Source organism: Bradysia coprophila (genome assembly GCF_014529535.1).
Source record: "Bradysia coprophila strain Holo2 chromosome X unlocalized genomic scaffold, BU_Bcop_v1 contig_590, whole genome shotgun sequence".
Lineage (NCBI taxonomy): Eukaryota > Metazoa > Arthropoda > Insecta > Diptera > Sciaridae > Bradysia > Bradysia coprophila.
In genome coordinates, this window is record NW_023503353.1 from 30634 (window position 1) to 48396 (window position 17763).

Sequence of the window (17763 nt, forward strand, 5' to 3'; positions counted from 1 at the left end):
TGTCTGAATCAAATTGTACGGTGAAGAGATTTATTCTCGGCCTCAACAATTTCAATTGGCTGACAAGCGAAAACAAGTTAAATTTCGCATCTGATGCTCAACCGAAATTGTTTCCGATAGTTAATCGCACAAAAACTGCGAAATATAAATAAGTGACGCTGGTTGCGTCCATCAAACTTCCAAAACATCTGCTATGAATTTTGGTGATGTATATAGTACAAATAACAGTCAATAACAGTTACAATCGAAATTTGAAACAAAAAAGTGTAGAAAACATGCACAAAGATCATACAAAGCTTCAGCAGATAAACTAAATACATATACGATTTGCGACATGTCTTCGACAAGGACAACAAACTTTCACAACGTTTTTTTTTTACTTTATACGTACATTAAGTGTTTAAAAATGGACGAATGGGTTGGGAGAAGGACGAAGACGAGCACAAAGGTAATCGAAAAGAAATGGACTGGTAGTAGGAACGTGGCAATAACCATTGCTATCCATATTACATTCTTTCTATTGCGTTCAATGCAAGATACATTAGCTATCCACATTACATTTAAGGCCAGTTCATGGTCGCATATATCGCAAAAATGTATGCGAGTATGAACTGGCCTTAAGTGAACGCACTCAATCAAACAAGTGAGAAAGAGACAAATACAGTTCAAGAAGTAAAGTGTGAAAGAGACGGAAGACTCACACGCTGCATGGAAATTGCCGGGAATGTGAGCATCAAATTTAAATGCTACCCATTTATGATTATAAAGACGCCGAAAAGTAAATTTGATTTATCATTCTATAAAAAATTGCAGTGAAAAGTTACGAATATACCTCTGTCTTGCAGCTCACATTCAAACACTTTCAGCTATACAACAATTTAATGAAACAAACAGTTACGGGCAAATTTTTCATTAAATCTCATTTTCAGTAATACTTACGTCAATTACGGGGTATACAAACGAAAATTTATCGCCTCTGGCACTTTGTTACAACTCGACTCGATGTGGATATGTTTCGAGCAGGGGCAACTTTCACATGAAATTAGCTATGAAACTTATGAAAGGAAAAAGGTATAGGAGATAAACTTGGCAATGTCAACAACATGCAATTTAATTCCAAATCCTGACAAATTAATGCCATCAATCTAGGTTTAAATGGCAAGGAGACGAGATATATACCGTTCTGTTTTTGGTTTGGCTATTGGAATTGACATGACATTACAAAATGAATGGTAATGTTTAATACATTCCGTTTTGTGTCAAGTGATCGGCATGTATAATTACAGTAAGTTTTTGTGACTCGAATTGCAGAAGTAGAAAAGAGAATCAAGTGGAGAACGAATAACATTAATTGGGGACGCCAGCTCTCGGGCAAAAACAGTAATATTCCAACATAAACGAAAACGTACACGGTAATGTTCCTGTCAAAAAACTTCGACCATTGTGAATCGTTCGAATTATGCGTTCGATATTTGAGTGTGTTCAAAATTTTGGTGGTAATATTTATGATAAATTGAGCCGGGGTTGTGGATGTGAGTTTTTGAAGGGTAAGACTTAGTACTGGTACATTTTCTCATAGATTTGATGGATTACATTGAATTTTACTGGAATTTAGTTCGACAATTAAAAAAAAAGAAACTGTTCAGATAAGTTGTTGTCGCAGCAATCTTTATTTTAGAAGATTTTCAAAAGTTCCAATATAAAAAAGAAGTGATGAAGGCTGAAGCAGAGAATAAGAAAGAAGAGCTTCAAATTTCTCGTCTCAAAACTGAGGCAGAAGAGCGAAAACAAATGCTCGCATTACTGTCGAAACTTATCAACAAAGAAAATTGATTTTACACGTGTATTGAAAATTTTGAAACTCTTCTAAAATAAAGATTGCTGCGAGAACAAATTATCTGAACAGTTTCTTTTTTTTTAATTGTCGAACTAAATTCCAGTAAAATTCAATGTAATCCATCAAATCTATGAGAAAATGTACCAGTTCAGCGGAGCAGAGTTCTCTCTCTCTCTCTCTCTCTTTGAATTTTGATTCCGATTCATTGAACAAAAAATGAATTTAAAGGTAGGTCGTCGAAGTTAAAAGTTGTCCCCAAATCGTCAGTCACCTTTCACATCAACGGGGCTAATGATACAAATTCGGACTAATTTTTTTTTTCCACTTTCACATCCAACGCTCTCTTTATCTATTTCCCTATAAAGACTACCGCTTCGGCCCGCTAGTTTTCACAACAGTATATAGCCTCCTTGAGGAGAAGCGGAAGGAAAAAGGGTATAAGACCAATTGAAACTTACTTGTCGTTTACTTTACATTTCACTTTCCAGAGTATAGTGCGATCTACGCTTAATAACCGTTTATACAACCAACGAACACATCAATTTACAGTCCCAGAAAATAAACTTTCGACATATTTGAAGATGCTAATTCTACTTAACCCAAAATCCATATAGATTCCACAATTTTAAAATTACTTTATAAAGTGGCCACGATTACGGCGCTGCAGTCTTGCCTTTAAAACATAATTAGGGCGGCTACGCGTGAATACGATTTTGATTCAATATTTTCGATTTTTGTTTTACATATTTGTTAACATTAAGGCTAATTTTCAGTAAACATAACCCAATTTTATTTATCAAAATAGCCAACAGAAAATTAATGTATTTTTTAACGCACGCCAACTTGATAAAAAAAAATCACGTCGGAATGACCAACACAAAAGTACAATGAATTTGAGCGCCAATATTTTGATTTTCTAGGTAAAGCGTGATGTGTTGTGTATACGAAATTCCGCAATTGTTTTCATACAGCAAATGAAAATATCTATGCATAAGTTGTCACATGAAACTATTAATCAAACGATAATTCATGAATCATGAAATGTTTACTCCCTGTCAATATTATTTCAACGTTCAATCTTATGGTTCTCAAAAAGAAATATCATATCCAGGTGGTATGTACCTGCAATTCAACTGAGAAGACCACAATTTTGCCGGAAACTTTTTATAAAGAAAAATACTTTGTGCTCTCAAGTATATGTTCAAAACCTTCTTTATTCGCATAAAATTCAGAGTTAAAACATAAAAATTTCGTTCGATATACAATTCAGAGTTAAAACCTTAAAATTTCGTGCGACATAAAAATCAGAGTTAAAACGTTACCAGAAGTTATTAAAAGTGAAATTTAAAGTAATAAAAAAATGGAGTTATCGGTTGGCTCTAACAATTTTTGGAAGAAATCGATTCTCAAAAAAAGTAATAATTTCTGGCTCAATTTCCTTCGTCCAAAATGCGTCATCCTTTTCGATTCTTTCCGTTTTGATGTTCTTCGATGTCCAAACTACAAACATCGCGTATTTACGTTGGGTTATGTGTAGCATACCCTGAATCTGATAGAAAAACTGATTCTTTTTGTTGAAACCAAGAATTTCTTTTTGAAATGGTGGATTGACAGTTACAGTGGAGGTGGATTGTTCTTCGACTGGTATTAGTTTCTCTTTTAGTTTCTTTTGTGGTTTTGTTGGCAGTTCTTCAACGTTTTTGTTTAACTTTCTTGGTTTCCTGGTGACTGTCCAAAATTTTATGCAGCCGTTAAGAACACCTTCTTCTACAGATACGTTTTCGGCCGCCAAGGGACAACTGACCACAACGATGCCATCCATACCGATCAGACCATCCGGAGATGCTGTCATATATTCAAACTTTTCATCAATGAATATGCCACACTGATCAATTTTCACACCCATTTGAACTTCTAAACTTTGTAATGCTTCTTTACGGTGAATTTGATCATGTCTCACTTGTGCCAAAATATCGAAACGTTTGTCCATCAAAATGTTCTGTACGATTTCTTTGTATCCGTTGTCAGACCGGGCGTTGGCAATTCTTCCGAACATCGCTGCATTTACTGTGTAAGAATGAATTTGCATTCCCAAATCACAATCCGACTGACCAATAGTATTTCTTTCCATGTTGACACGGTCTTTATGCCACGTCTTAAGGTCAGCCAGATACATTGCCTTTCGCCATTTAACCGTTTCGTCATCTAAATCTCCTTGATGACACGTATCGGTACCATAAGATTCATCTGGTGAATAGGCGGATTTATTATAACGATGAGTAACAGTTCGGTTTAGGTTCAATCCAATTCGTCTAGTCTCCAACTTATGAATCCACTTTCCCATTAGACGAGACTCAGTTAATTGTTTTTTGTAGCTCAGTACTGTAGAGCCCAAACGATGAGTGTTAAAATCGATAACACTAGCGTCTACGCGTCCTTCCCAGCTACCGGCAGCTGACAAGAAAAGTCGTTTGCAAGCTGTGTGTTTGTTCACTACCGAATTGAATTGTTCGACCAGGTTGGTGTTTTGGTTGTGTAGAAGACTTTTCGCATTATCGGTTAGTCTCGTCAATGCTGTGCTAATTTCCTTCAGTTGCCCTGACTTTCGCATTTCGGGAATTTCGTTCTTGTCATCTTGATGTTTTTTCTTATCGCAGAAGTACGAGTCACAGGATTCATGATTGCCGAATACATGATGAGGTATATACTGAAAGTTTTCTCGAAGTTTTCCAACCTTTTCATGAAATGGTAAGCTTGTTTCAGCCCAATGCTTACGTGCACATTGAAATCCGAGGATAATCTCTTTTGCTTTTGCGGATGATAAATTTTTTACTTTGAAAAGTCGACTCCGTCCACAGCGATACAAATGTATAACGCATTCTCGTTTGTCAACTTTTAGTGGTGGATTCATATAAATCATTGCGTCTGTAATCGCACTGAAAGTTTTCGAGTCTCCATCAGCTATGAGGTTGTTGTATCTGACACCATACGTTTTTTCGCTTTCTTGGAAAGCTTCTAGTAAAAGCTCTGATTCCATTCCTATGATTGAATTATTGCAGAGCTTAGGATTGAAAGTTAATTTTACATTTTGAATTGATTACCAGTAGGGGGGCCGTGAAAGTTGGTGTTACAAACATGATCTGACTCGATACCACGAAACTTATTATTGGCGCATTTCTTGCAGTACTTATTTTTCACCCGGTTCCAAATAACTTTTTTCGATTCATAACCAACCAGAGTCGCTGTACCAGATTTTGAGCTAAAATTCGCTCCATAACTACGTTTCGACCAACAGCCATCTGTAATAACCGTCAACAATGGAAAATTGGCTTCGCTCGCATCAATGTTGTCTTTCATGGCCGCAATCACTTTTTCTTCATCGATTGCTTTTTCCATTTCCTTTTTGGCACACTCCTTCAAGTCTTTCTGAAGCATTTTTTGGTATTTGTCATAGGTTGATGAGGACATGAAAGGCACCTCCAAATTAGCTAGAAATTCTTCTGATTGGTAACAACCAACTCCCACTGCATATGACGCCAGCGCAAGTGCATAATTTATATCCAAAGAATCACTTGATTCTTCTGCTGTTGCTATCGTTTTAGTTATTCCACAACAGGAGCATCGAAAATGGAAAATGCTTCGCAGTCCTTGTCTCGTTTCCTTGATTATTTCCATGTTCGAAAAGTTACAAATTGATGTTCCATGGTCATTCAGATCTTTAATTTGAGCGAACAATAGAGCAATATTGACAATACGACGACCTTCCACACATTCGGATTTATTAATTGCGATAGTATGTGCTTCATGCTCATTATTTTCCTGTAAATCCATTTCTGTTTCAGGCTCCTCTTCAACCTGATGGTCATTATCTTCTGTTTCACCTGTATTTTTAGTTATACGTGAAAAGATGCACTTTCTGTAAGAAATCTCAGAATTACCACATTTATCGCCGTCCATCAGTTGAAAATCAAATAAATCATCTCCACGCACAACCTTATAAGAATTATTGCAGTAATTGTGTTCTGCAAATGGATTTGGAATGCAAAATTTTTGCAATGCTTGGTTTTTTTGTATGATTCTGTTTGGATGAAAGATTTCCTTAGGAGGAGAAGAGATTATAATCAAAGTCTTTACATACCGTCTTAATGTCATATTTTTCGTTGATCTTTTCCTGGACCCTCTAGTAACTTTATTTGACTTGTTTCCCATTTTTTATTTTTTTTACGAAACAAAATTCGAAAAAAATGTGTGGAATTAGGTTATAAATGCAAATTTTGTAAGATAGACAATAGATGCGATACATTCAGTTAGCTACACAATCGATCATGTAACAGTGGAGGGGATACATATCTGTACGCATCAATTACATACACACTGGACATGATATAGAGGTCATAAAATCAAATCGACATAAATAATCGTTCCATGTAAGTAATTTGCATTTACAAAACAATTTTGCGTGCATTTTGTCTTTACCAAAATTTGTGATAACTTATCGATCTCTGTACCTCATCAAGTTAAAAAAAATAATATATTTTCATGCATCCTGGTATTAGAGTTGTGGATCAGTAGCACTAATTTTATTAGCTACAAAGACGAGCACAATTGCTGCAATTTTAAAATCTGGCGTTTCTATTTATTAGGCAGAAATCTATAAACGAATCTATAAATCAAAACGTTAGACTCAGCCTGTACATTACATAAACGGTTGTTCTGTGCAAGAGCATTATTTATGCAACGTTCGTTAGCTGTTGCAAAACTTTTACAATGCTTGGTTTTTTTGTATGATTCGAAAATTTTACAATTAGTTCATCATTGACTTTATAATAACTTTATTTGACTTGTTTCCCATTTTTTTTAAGCTAAACATTGTCAAAGTTACATTATGAAGATTCAAGTAAAGGTCGAGGTAGTGAATGTTGAGACGGCTGCACAATGTAATAGTAACTTGCTTGGACATTTTATTTGTGTCGAACGGTAGGGCTTTTATCCATTTATCCGAATCCATAAAATCAAGTTTTTGTTTTAATTTATTTCTTACAAACTAAGAAGAAGGAATTTCATTTATACAACAATTTCAAATGTTTGCGCGAAATTTTGACTTTTTTGTTTTTACGTTGGTACTTATGACTCATCACTCCCTAGTGATGATAGCGTTGACAGAGTGAATGTGTGGTTATGTTTTGTTCTGTATTTCGGCCATTGATCATGAAATTAAAATTAAATAGTACATAAATTTGATAAACGGAAAACCTCATTATGTCAATAAAATATTGTACTATCAGTGAAAAATGTTCATGTAAACCATGTTTAAGGGAAAAGACTAATTATTTAAGAAGAATCTATCGACCTGCAGAGTAACATTCAAACCAGAATTTCGGTATGCCTTCATAATAAAAATAAAAAAATACAACGTCATTGTGTTTTTAAAGGTTCTAAGTAGTTAATTATTTATCTCCTGACAAAATTTTCATAAAAGTGGCATGAATAAAATAGCTTTGAAAACCAGACATTTTTCACATAGGCGCCTTAAAAGTCGAGAGTCTGCTTCTTGCAATTGTATTTTGTAAGGACGGTTGAAAATAATGTCTTTCATCGGTGAACAATGCACAAATACACTGAATTCTACTATTTCTACTATTTTCCATATAAAGATATCGTTTCATTCAATCAACCTTAAAGCCTCGTACTCAGCAAGTCGCTGTAAATAAACCAAAGAGCTTAAATAACAGATTTTTCAAAGAAACACCTACACCAAAGCTTTTTTTTTCGCCAAAGATTATTTCCTCCAAATCCACACAGTTAGTGGTGAATTCGTTGAGCTTTTCTCTCTTTTGTTCTTGCATGTTAGTTCGCTTTTTTCTTGATTTTGTATGGAAATGAAGACAAAAATTGATAATACTTTCTTAAGAAAGATTTTTTTATGAAATATTGGATTGAATTGAAAATTATTATGTTACACAATATATGTAAATATATATAAAAGCTGTCATTAATATATATACAATAATATATTATGATGATGATGATGATGATGATGATGAATCAATAAATGAAATAAAATATTATATTCGAGTAAATAAATAATGTAACCAAATTCCAAACATCAAATGTTTCAAGATAAGTAAAGTTAAATGTTAAATGAATAGAAAATAGTAAAGAATTAAATGGAAGATTTGTTTCTGTTACATTTTGTTTTTTGGACATAATAAAACTAGAGAGACCAAATAATTTTAAAAACAAAAAACCAACAAAATTTTGAAACATCGCGCATTCAATGCATTATACATCAAATATGAAAAAAAGCTTATTTTTTTATAAAAATAATATTTAAATTTAGAAGAGTTTGAAATTGAAACAAAACAAACAAAACGATCAGAGTAAAATAAGATTTTTCTTTTATTGTTTTCCATACGTTTAGAACCATCAACAAAAATTAGTAAAAATGAAGACACAACTAATAGCAAATCAAACATAAACAATAAAAAGCAATATATTATAATAAATTCCAAACAAATAAATAGATAAACACACAACCAACTAAAATTAAATAAAACCCCAACCAATAAAATAAAGAGAAATGATCCTAACAAACGAATAATTTTAAGGATAAGAAACAACAACAACCAAATAAAACTTATAAACGAACTTATACACAATAAAAAAAAAACAACCAATTGCAATCTTTTCATAGTATTCTGTTTTTACACTTGAATTTTTATTTTTACTAATTTGCTTGTTCTGGAGCAGCTAATTTCATCTGTGATTTATATTTTGTTTTTATTTTTTACACAATTTTTATTTTGTATATTTATGATAGAAAAAAGACGATCGTTTAGAGAAAATTATTTATTTATTGATATTATAACTACTATCTACAGAAACTGTTGTTATTAATTTAATTATCATTGCATAATGTCTATTTCAATGTTTCCAAAAAAAAAAAAACAAATACATGTTTGTACTATCAAGCAGCTAATGGTTTGTTTTCATTATTGAAGGGAGTTAACTGTTCGCTGACCTTTTGCGATTCGAAACAGAAACTGAAGTTTCTTAAATTACTAACTATATTGTCAGCTTATTATTCGGAATTTTTTGGGGAAGAATTGCGAGTGGTGCAAACCGTACAAACACCGCTCTCACTTTGTTTCATAAAGAAAATATTGCAAAAAAAAAATCGTTGCAGAAACTTGCGCATGATTTCTCTAGGAATTTCGACTGATCAAAAAGAAGATACTGTTCGAAGGATGATTTTAAGATGACACTTACCTGAAAATGACTACTTTTTCTTTGCCCTTACTTACTTCATTCATAGACTTGAGCAAGTTACACACGGCTACGGCTTTGTCATCTGTTATCGACAACGCCGATCAAAATAAACTATGACTTTTGGTTCTGGTCTAATGAAGAGACAGGTTTCGTTTTAAAATCATCGATAATAATATTAGTACCATCCTGCCGTCTCTAATAAAACTAGTAGCTAAGCATGGTACTGTTGCATCATGAACATGAAATAAATAAATAAAAATTAGTGGAAGGGCCTAGCAGGGTTAGCATTTTAAAATTGCGCCCAAAGGAACTAAAGCTCATGATACATCATTCGAAAGGTCTTGGCCTAGAACTACTTTTAGTGGAGTATCAAACTCCAAAATGGAGTTATAGTGGAGTTATTGACGAAAATGTGAATTTTGTTTTTCATTTATTTCTGTCTGGTGTGTTGACGTAAAAATATGTAAAAATTCTCAAAAAATGTCTGTATGGAGGAACATCTGCATTTTTTTCAGATTTTTTGGACACCTGTTTAAGGGAAAAAATTCAGAGAAAAATTCGGCGATTTTTTTTTCATACGTTGGAGGTACAGAACTACCTCGGCATTTTGACCATTGATTGGTCTTATGGACTGGACATGTATATTACAATGTATTACATAATATTTTCAGATTTAAAAAAATGGTAGAACACATCCAATTTTTCAAAACAATTTTTGAATGAATTTCTTCACCCCTAAGGAGGGGTCCAAAAATTCTGAAAAAAAATCACAGATGTTACTCTCCATACAGACATTTTTTGAGATTTTTTTCAGAATTTTCAGTTACAGTCATCGATAGATATAAATTACAGACAAAACTCACCCTCATGCCCAAAAACTCTCCCCAAGCGTGCTTTTTAGGGTTGATACTCTACCAAAAACATATGTATTCCAGTCAAGTTTCCGATCATAACCGTTAATAATCTGTAATTAGCAATTATCTGGAATTTGATTTTTGGGTCATGTTAGGGGTGTAAAACCTGTGGAAAATGCGTCCGCGATAAGCTTTAGTTCCTTTGGGGGCACTTCTTACATGCTAACCCTGCTAGGCGCATTAGCTCTTTCTTACTCGCATTCCACTCTTTAATTTGGTTTGCCGATTCATTCATAGAGTTAGCAAATAGCCCTACTGTGACTTCCTTGAATTCATAAGCCGTTCTGTGCTTTCATTACACAATTGTATTTGATAATGATGGATTATTACAATTGAAATGCAGGAAACTTTGGTGAACTGCCCGCAAAATCGAATAGCATGTATATCACTCCAGCTAATCCTTCGAATAGTGAGAGTGGTCGATCAGGTGTTGCTGTGCTAGCTGTTCCATAATCAAAGCACCATTGAACAAATATGAAAGCCTGTTCCAAATATTTTTCGTCCTGTTGACATATTAACATGTTAGTTGACTCGACTAAGAATTTTACAATCGCTAACTCACTTTCGTCTGTTCATAAGTAGCCATAAAAGCGTACGCATTACCAGCTACTCCATGACACAAACTATAACTTTTCTTCAGCACTCCCCTCTTCCAAATAACATCAGCCGACTGAATCGCGGCATTTAGATATTGGTTGTCACCAAATAACTGAAAATTATTACCAAAATAATTAATTTTCCTGCAGAAGTGAATACACAACTACTTTGTAAGCTTCCAGGAACATATATATGGCACCAGGAGCTCCATGACACCAATGAACCAATTTATCATCTTTGGACCCTAGTGATGATCTCAAATTTCCGGAAGAAAAACATTGACCTAGGAGCCAATCTACAGTCTTTCGAACGTATGTAATCTGTGCTGAATCCAGAAATGAGTGAGCCTGGGGTAATACACAAGTTATACGTAAAAATTCAGTCAGAATGTATTTATCAACAAAAAAAACCTTCAGGAGAATGTACATAATTCCAGATATTCCATGAGCTGCACCAAGATAGCATTTGTCATGCCATTCATAGTACAGCACTCCATCGGAATCGGTTCTGTCCGTTCTTCCTTCATCTATCAAACGGTCAACAACCTAAATGAGTGGTCGACAAATTGTCCGTCAAATACATCTTCTTGAGTGTCTGTTAATAGGAAAATTACCCTTTTTGTGATAGTATCGTCGTTATACTGAGAAACCAATTTTCTCACTAGTAAGAGGGAGTAAAGGTAACCAGCTCTTCCATATAGGATTTCATTACAGATTGGAGTACTACCGTCTTTTTCGAAAACCATGTTTCCAAGTTCCAAGAGCCTATCATTAATGAAATATGAAATTGTGACATTTTATCTTCTCTCGCTCTCCCAACAAACGATTATACTTCTTCCAATAAAATTTTGCTTTTTCTGTTTCATTAGCTTCGTGATAAATAATTACTGCCATGGATAAAGGACCTGCATCACCAGCTAAGAATGACATTCGTTTTCGTTTCAATTTTGGTAAAATTCTTTCAATTCGTGCCAGTGATTCCTAGTAAAGAATAAATGAAATATCGAACCACCAATAAAAAACACAATTTATTTATGGGAACATTACTTGTTGTTTTTCCAATCTCTTTTCCATAAATCGTTTCGCTTCCACTTGGTTGACAGAGTCCGAATCTTGACTCAAGTTCAAGCTGGCAATCAGCCAATATAGTGCAACAACACCAGTCGTTCCGGTGTAGACAGAGTAGTCAGATCCATAGTCAACTGAACATTCCAATTTTATCAGATCCTTTTCAAATCGTTTGAGCAATTTGTTTGCTTCGGTTAATATATTAGTTTTAGTAGGAAGCGTTGAAACCTTGAGACAACTTTATGAATAGTGAAATTTCTTTAAAAATAAATGTAAAATGTACCTTAGATAGGTCGGTAATGTGAAGATACTGATTGGTGTAATATCTATCTGTATTAACTCTTTCATTCGATTCGTCCGTCATTACGAAACGTTTAATTTTTGATAACAATTTAATTTGTTCGGTGCTATATCAGAAAATATAATGAAATTAAATAGAAAACTCAGAATGATATTTTCCCGGCTTGATTGATGACACTATTCGTATAAACAAAACTAATGTTGTCGTTGTATTTCCGAATTTCGAACATCGTGTGAATTACGCTATAATGTTCTTCAATATTTAGGGAATTATCGACAGTAACCTCCAGATATTGTGATCTTTTATTATGTATACAAACATGTTTATGTAAATGAAGTAAAATATTTTTTAATTACTTGATGTCTGTTAAAGCTTAATTCATCCTTAGATCCTCATCAATATCAAACAAAATAAAATTGTTTTCTCTTCCTTCATCCCATTTGAATAGTTCAGAGGGATTCTTTTGAATTTCGACTGACCGAAATCGGCGCTATTTTTTCCACGATTTTTTTGTATATACCTAGTTAGGCCTTGGTGCCTAGGCCCCAAAACCAGTCTCAGATATTTTTGATCTTCCTTACCTGGTTGGTTGTAAGTGGCCAAAGGTCGAAAAATGGGGTTTCGTAGTCCGGATTTCATTTCCGAAAGGTGACGAGGACACGGGCGTGTGTGGGTTCGTTGGAAAGCTGAGTTCAAGTACTCCTGGGGCAAATATTAACTTCATAAAATTTGCTGATTATCGGACGAAAATATGACTTCCGGAAAATTTCTCAAAATCAATGTAACCTCGGTGAACTTTGATGAGTTCTGTGACCTCACTAATGCAATTATTTGATTAAATTATTACTTATTATGAATGTGGAGGACCTCAGCTTTACAGCGATACCCATATTTAGTAGTGACCATGGCCACTTACAACCAACCAGGTATGGAAGATCAAAAATATCTGAGACTGGTTTCGGGGCCTAGGCACCAAGGCCTAACTAGGCATATGTAAAAAAGTCCCGGAAAAAATAGTGCCGATTTCGGCCAGTCGAAATTCAAAAGAATCCCTCTCAACGCTTCCTAAATCATAGATCTAGGCTTACCAACGAAAATCCTTAATACCCTATTAAAATATAGGTGGTATTTACGTAAGATTTATATCTTTAACAGTTAACAGTAGCTTTATACTCACTGTACAATTACACAATCCTGTCACATACGGCTATTCATCTGTTATCGATAACGACGACAAAAAAAATGGCAAGTCTGAGTAATATGGGCTTTTATACAGTAAAATGCTTGTTTAAAAAATTGAAGTATTTACAAGATTTTACGTGTTACGGCATGTTTCATTTTTATTTACATTGCCTAATCACGTAAAGCATTGTACTTACGAGGTTCCAAGTTGTTATTTGACAAGTGGGGAATACAGCCCTCCCCTTCGGGTCGGGCTGTAATACCCCACTTATCAAATACACAGCTTGGAACCTCGGAAGTAATATACTATTAAATCAACAGATTAAAAATATTTTGATCGATAGAAGTAAAAGACCCGATAATAGTACTGGTCATGTGCTTGCCGTCTGTAAGAGGTTGATGTGAAGCAAACTAAATATGCCACATTCAGGAGGTACAATTAATACCCAGAGAATAAGGGCTATAGCCGAAACCTTAAATGGAATATCCCTTATCATTTCCCAAAATCCTTTTTTCGCGGTAAAATTTGAAAAGGAGTTTATCACTTCGCTAATTCGCGATTATAGCAAATCTACAGTCTGAACATCTGCTATAATTGTTGACAGTTGGGCAAGTCCTTTTTGGTCCTTTTTCATCGTAACAAAGAAAAAACAAAAACAAAAAGTAAATATTTGTAGTTGTCATAAACAGAATTTCATTCATATTATTAAGATACCTTTCATTTACATTCCATGAATAAAACCAGTGGAAATGAGGGAACCGGCGCAATTTCCTTAGTCCGTATATTCTAATTCATCGGAAAATATGCTGGATTGATTTTACATGAAAAGAAATTTTAAGCTTAAACATTTTTCCGTTCTCGAACTGTTGCTTAAAGATGTTAACAATTCACGTTAGAGGAGGTGGAGGAGGCTGTATTGTGAAGGATGACAAGCCCGAAGTCGACAAGGATAAACCGCCTCCAAGGTCGATAGACGCCAAATTGATATCGAATGAAATCATAAAACCATTCGAGCCTCCGAAATTCACTTCAAAACTGGAATTGACTTTAAGTTGCCGAAATTTGCTGAACAAGGACATTGCAACAAAGTCAGATCCATATTGTAAAATATCAATGATGGAATCGTGGCAGGGCAAATATTACGAAATAGCTCGCACTGAAACGATTGATGATAATTTGAATCCGGAATGGGTGACCAAAGTCATCGTCAACTACAACTTTGAAACCATTCAAAAAATGAAATTTGATGTGCGAGACCAAGATATTGGTGGACTGTACGAGTCGTTGGGAGTGTTTGAGACAACTCTATCCGACATTGCTGCCTATAGTGGTGGTCAGTTTGTTGGAAAATTAAAGGGTGCATCGATTCTGCGAAATTTTGGCGAAATTATCATCGTATCGGAAGAGGTCTCTAGTTGTAAGCAAATTTTTGATATAGAATTTGGAGCTGAAAATCTCAGAAAATTGTTGTTGTTCCGGAACAATGATCCGTTTTTGGTGTTTTATCGGGCAAACGAGGACGGTTCGTATTCAGTCGTTGCAAAAACCAACGTTGCTCAGTCAACTCAAAATCCAACGTGGAAGCCACTTGTCGTAAAAGCTAGGAATCTATGCAATGGCGATTTAGATAGATCTATTAAAATTGATTGTTATGATCGAAGGCGTAACGGAAATCACCAAAAAATTGGCACATGCTACACAACAATGAGAACTTTCGAATCGGCACCACTGAATCTAGTTCAAGGCCGAAAGAATTCTGGGTGCATAAAAATCAACCGGTTTAGTGTCAGGGAGGACTTCACGTTTTTGGATTATATTCGACACGGAACACAGATTCATTTTGTGGTTGCTATTGATTTTACAGTATCTAACATCGTTCACACTGATCCCAAATCATTGCACTTTATGACCTCGAGTCGTTCGAATCCATACGAAATTGCTTTGCGTAGCGTTGGCGAAATTATTCAACATTACGACAATTCACTGATCTATCCTGCATTTGGTATGATAACAATTGCTTTAAACAAAATGATTCCCAAAGAACTAATAGCAGTTTGTCTCATCCAGGTTTTGGAGCCAAATTACCGTCTGGTGAAATTTCACATCAATTTCCATTAAACGGAAATCCAGCGCATCCGTATTGCAAAGGCATTGAAGAAATCATGGACCATTACCGAAATTGCTTAAAAACTGTCGAACTTTACGGGCCGACAAACTTTGCGCCAGTAATAAACAGCACATCTGCGATTGCAGAAAAGTATCAGGACGGAAAACATTACTTTGTTCTCCTCATTATAACCGATGGTATCATCTCCGATATGCGTCAGACGAAGCATGCCGTTGTGAGTGCGTCTTCTTTGCCTGTTTCAATAATTATTGTCGGTGTGGGAAATTCTAAGTTTGATCGGATGAAAGACCTTGATTCCGATATTTTTAAATTGACCGTAGATGGTCGTCAAGCTGAACGCGATATTGTACAATTTGTTGAATTGAATAAGTTTGTGACGAAGAAAGGAAGTACCACCGTTCGATCGCAAGCTGATCTGGCTAAAGAGGTACTTGCCGAAATTCCACAACAGTTGACAGGTTTTATGGAATCACGAGGACACAAACCTCAAATAGTCCAAGAAATGGCACCGGATCCGACGGTTATAGTACCAACAGCACCGACAATGGATATGTTAGATATTTAACCGAATTACCTCTTTAAATAATTGGATATTAGGGTGTAGCGAATGCTACAAAAAATTTTAGCTGCTCCTCAGTACCTAGTTCCTTTAGGTTGAAAGTTTTTGATTAAAGTATGTTCAAAATTCCGTCTGCTAAAACTTTCAAGAAAATCGTCTTGGGCGAGCAGTAACTGATATTTTTGAAATTTTCGAGAAAGTCCACTGAGTCGAATCAGCCTTTTTACTATTTTAAAACTCGCTGCACCCTAAGGACTTATGTACGTGTTTTTTATGTATTTTTAAACCAGAAAGAAAGACACGGGGCTTATTCACAAACAGTAATGTACTTCAGGGAAATAAAATATGTGTCGATTACTGTGAGTGTATGTCTTGCAAAATTTATATTGTAAAATCGTTTTTGGTGACTGTGTAATATCCGAAATTTTCGATGTTGCTGATTTCCATGACCTTATGATGATAACAGACTGAGAGATAGACATGGCGATAGCACTAAAATTTAGTTACTGAGTGTTTGTGCTGCCGTGGTTCTAAATCTAAGATATATACAGCGAGTAACATGACATATCAGATCGTTGGCATCATAAAAGATCAATATAACGCTGTAATATCTTTAAAAATAAAAAAATAAATTCTCGTCTATTTGGCGCTACTTCCCTATACCTAACTACGCTAGAATTTTATAAGAAATTTTTAAATCAATTTTTAACAGATTTTAAATAAATTTTAATCAAATGAAATTTTATATTATTACAATTTTTTTCTCAATGTTACACAATGGGCACAAAAGATTATGAGTCATTTCGCGAATATTTATGTAATGAATGACATTCTTATTTTAGATGTATTAAATTTGATGTGAAATATATACAAGAATTTACCGGCAAACGGCTGATTTAGTCTTTCGATTTTTTTTTTTTTTTGAATAGCACTCCAGTCAAAAGTTATTAACAGTAGCCGCATACTACTTAAAAAAGTACTATCATTTCCATCTGCATTACCAATGTTCGGTCATTTACGTTTTAAATCAATTGGATTGTAATCGTTGCAAGTGTGACTGCTTTTCTCCTATTTTCTCCTTATGTAATTTTAATATATATATTACACACTTGTCACGAAGAAGTCGAGGCTTGCCGAGACTGATAGTGACAAGTGTGTACTTTATTTTATCACATAAGCGAAAACGGGACAACAACATAGACCTGAAGTGTAATTTTTGAATTATACTTCTAGTTAAGTAATTTTGACATCCGACCACCACGCGTATGCGATAAATGCTTTAAAATGTGCACTGGTTAGAGGTGTCGATCTGATCTATTTACGCTGGCTGCTCTATAAACTAATACAGCGAATATAAAGTCCCGATATTAGTAGATTATTCACCTCTGTCCACATGTTTATTTAGACACTTGGGGAGTTGTTGCATGAGCCGAAGGCGAATGTTATAACCCCAAGTGTCTAAATAAACATGTGGACAGAGGTGAATACGCTATTTTATCTACCGACGGCGAAATAATAGCACTTTTTCACTGCTATTATTTCACCTAGGTAGATAAAAATATTTAACATGATTTTGAGTTCCCAATTCGGGTTAAAAATAAAAAGTCACGTTTTCATCTGATTGATTACCTCGGATCAACAAACTTCACACGAAAACTGGACTTTTCAATTTTTTTACCCCTTGCCATGTAAATGTCCTGTTCAGAAGTCCTTACCTTGTTCCAATAATTTCTTGTTATTGTTATTTTGGTAGCTACTAACTGTTTGGCCACCGTAAAATTTATACCAAATAGCAAGTTAATACCATATTCTTTTCAGTTGAATAGATGATTGCACCCTTGTTGGACATCATTTGGATATTGGTTTGAATTAATTTAAAACAAACATTCCAACAGGAGATTCAATAAA

The 17763-nt window shown here is 34.6% G+C and overlaps 2 protein-coding genes across 3 annotated transcripts; one reads left to right on the forward strand and one right to left on the reverse strand.

The window, feature by feature from the left end:
• Positions 1 to 10278: 10278 nt before the first annotated feature.
• On the reverse strand, positions 10279 to 12207 carry LOC119070237 (lanC-like protein 2). The gene is made up of 8 exons (XM_037174507.1): positions 11968 to 12207; positions 11664 to 11912; positions 11449 to 11597; positions 11231 to 11381; positions 11028 to 11162; positions 10785 to 10964; positions 10583 to 10729; positions 10279 to 10523 (listed from the first exon to the last, which is right to left on the reverse strand). The coding sequence occupies exons 1-8, from the start codon at positions 12046 to 12048 to the stop codon at positions 10347 to 10349; spliced, it is 1269 nt and encodes a 422-aa protein (XP_037030402.1). The 5' UTR covers positions 12049 to 12207; the 3' UTR covers positions 10279 to 10346.
• A 1549-nt stretch (positions 12208 to 13756) lies between these two features.
• LOC119070234 (copine-9-like) lies at positions 13757 to 15872 on the forward strand. Of its 2 annotated transcripts, XM_037174506.1 has the most exons (3): positions 13757 to 13830; positions 13913 to 15170; positions 15236 to 15872. In XM_037174506.1, exons 2-3 carry the CDS (start codon positions 14045 to 14047, stop codon positions 15859 to 15861), a joined length of 1752 nt encoding a protein of 583 aa, XP_037030401.1. In that variant the 5' UTR covers positions 13757 to 13830; positions 13913 to 14044; the 3' UTR covers positions 15862 to 15872. The 2 variants fall into 2 exon arrangements, with proteins under 2 accessions (XP_037030401.1, XP_037030400.1); XM_037174505.1 differs by lacking the exon at positions 13757 to 13830 and having other exon boundaries at positions 13843 to 15170.
• The last annotated feature ends 1891 nt before the right edge of the window (positions 15873 to 17763 follow it).

Excerpts from the sequence above, each read along its gene's own strand:
- LOC119070237 (XM_037174507.1), bottom strand. The coding sequence starts at position 12,048 with ATGACGGACGAATCGAATGAAAGAGTTAATACAGATAGATATTACACC. Across the intron at positions 11,913-11,967 it reads ACATTACCGACCTATCTAAG|GTTTCAACGCTTCCTACTAA; the intron begins GTACATTTTACA and ends AGTTGTCTCAAG. Across the intron at positions 10,965-11,027 it reads TTATGTACATTCTCCTGAAG|GCTCACTCATTTCTGGATTC; the intron begins GTTTTTTTTGTT and ends GTATTACCCCAG.
- LOC119070234 (XM_037174506.1), top strand. The coding sequence starts at position 14,045 with ATGTTAACAATTCACGTTAGAGGAGGTGGAGGAGGCTGTATTGTGAAG. Across the intron at positions 15,171-15,235 it reads ACTGATCTATCCTGCATTTG|GTTTTGGAGCCAAATTACCG; the intron begins GTATGATAACAA and ends TGTCTCATCCAG.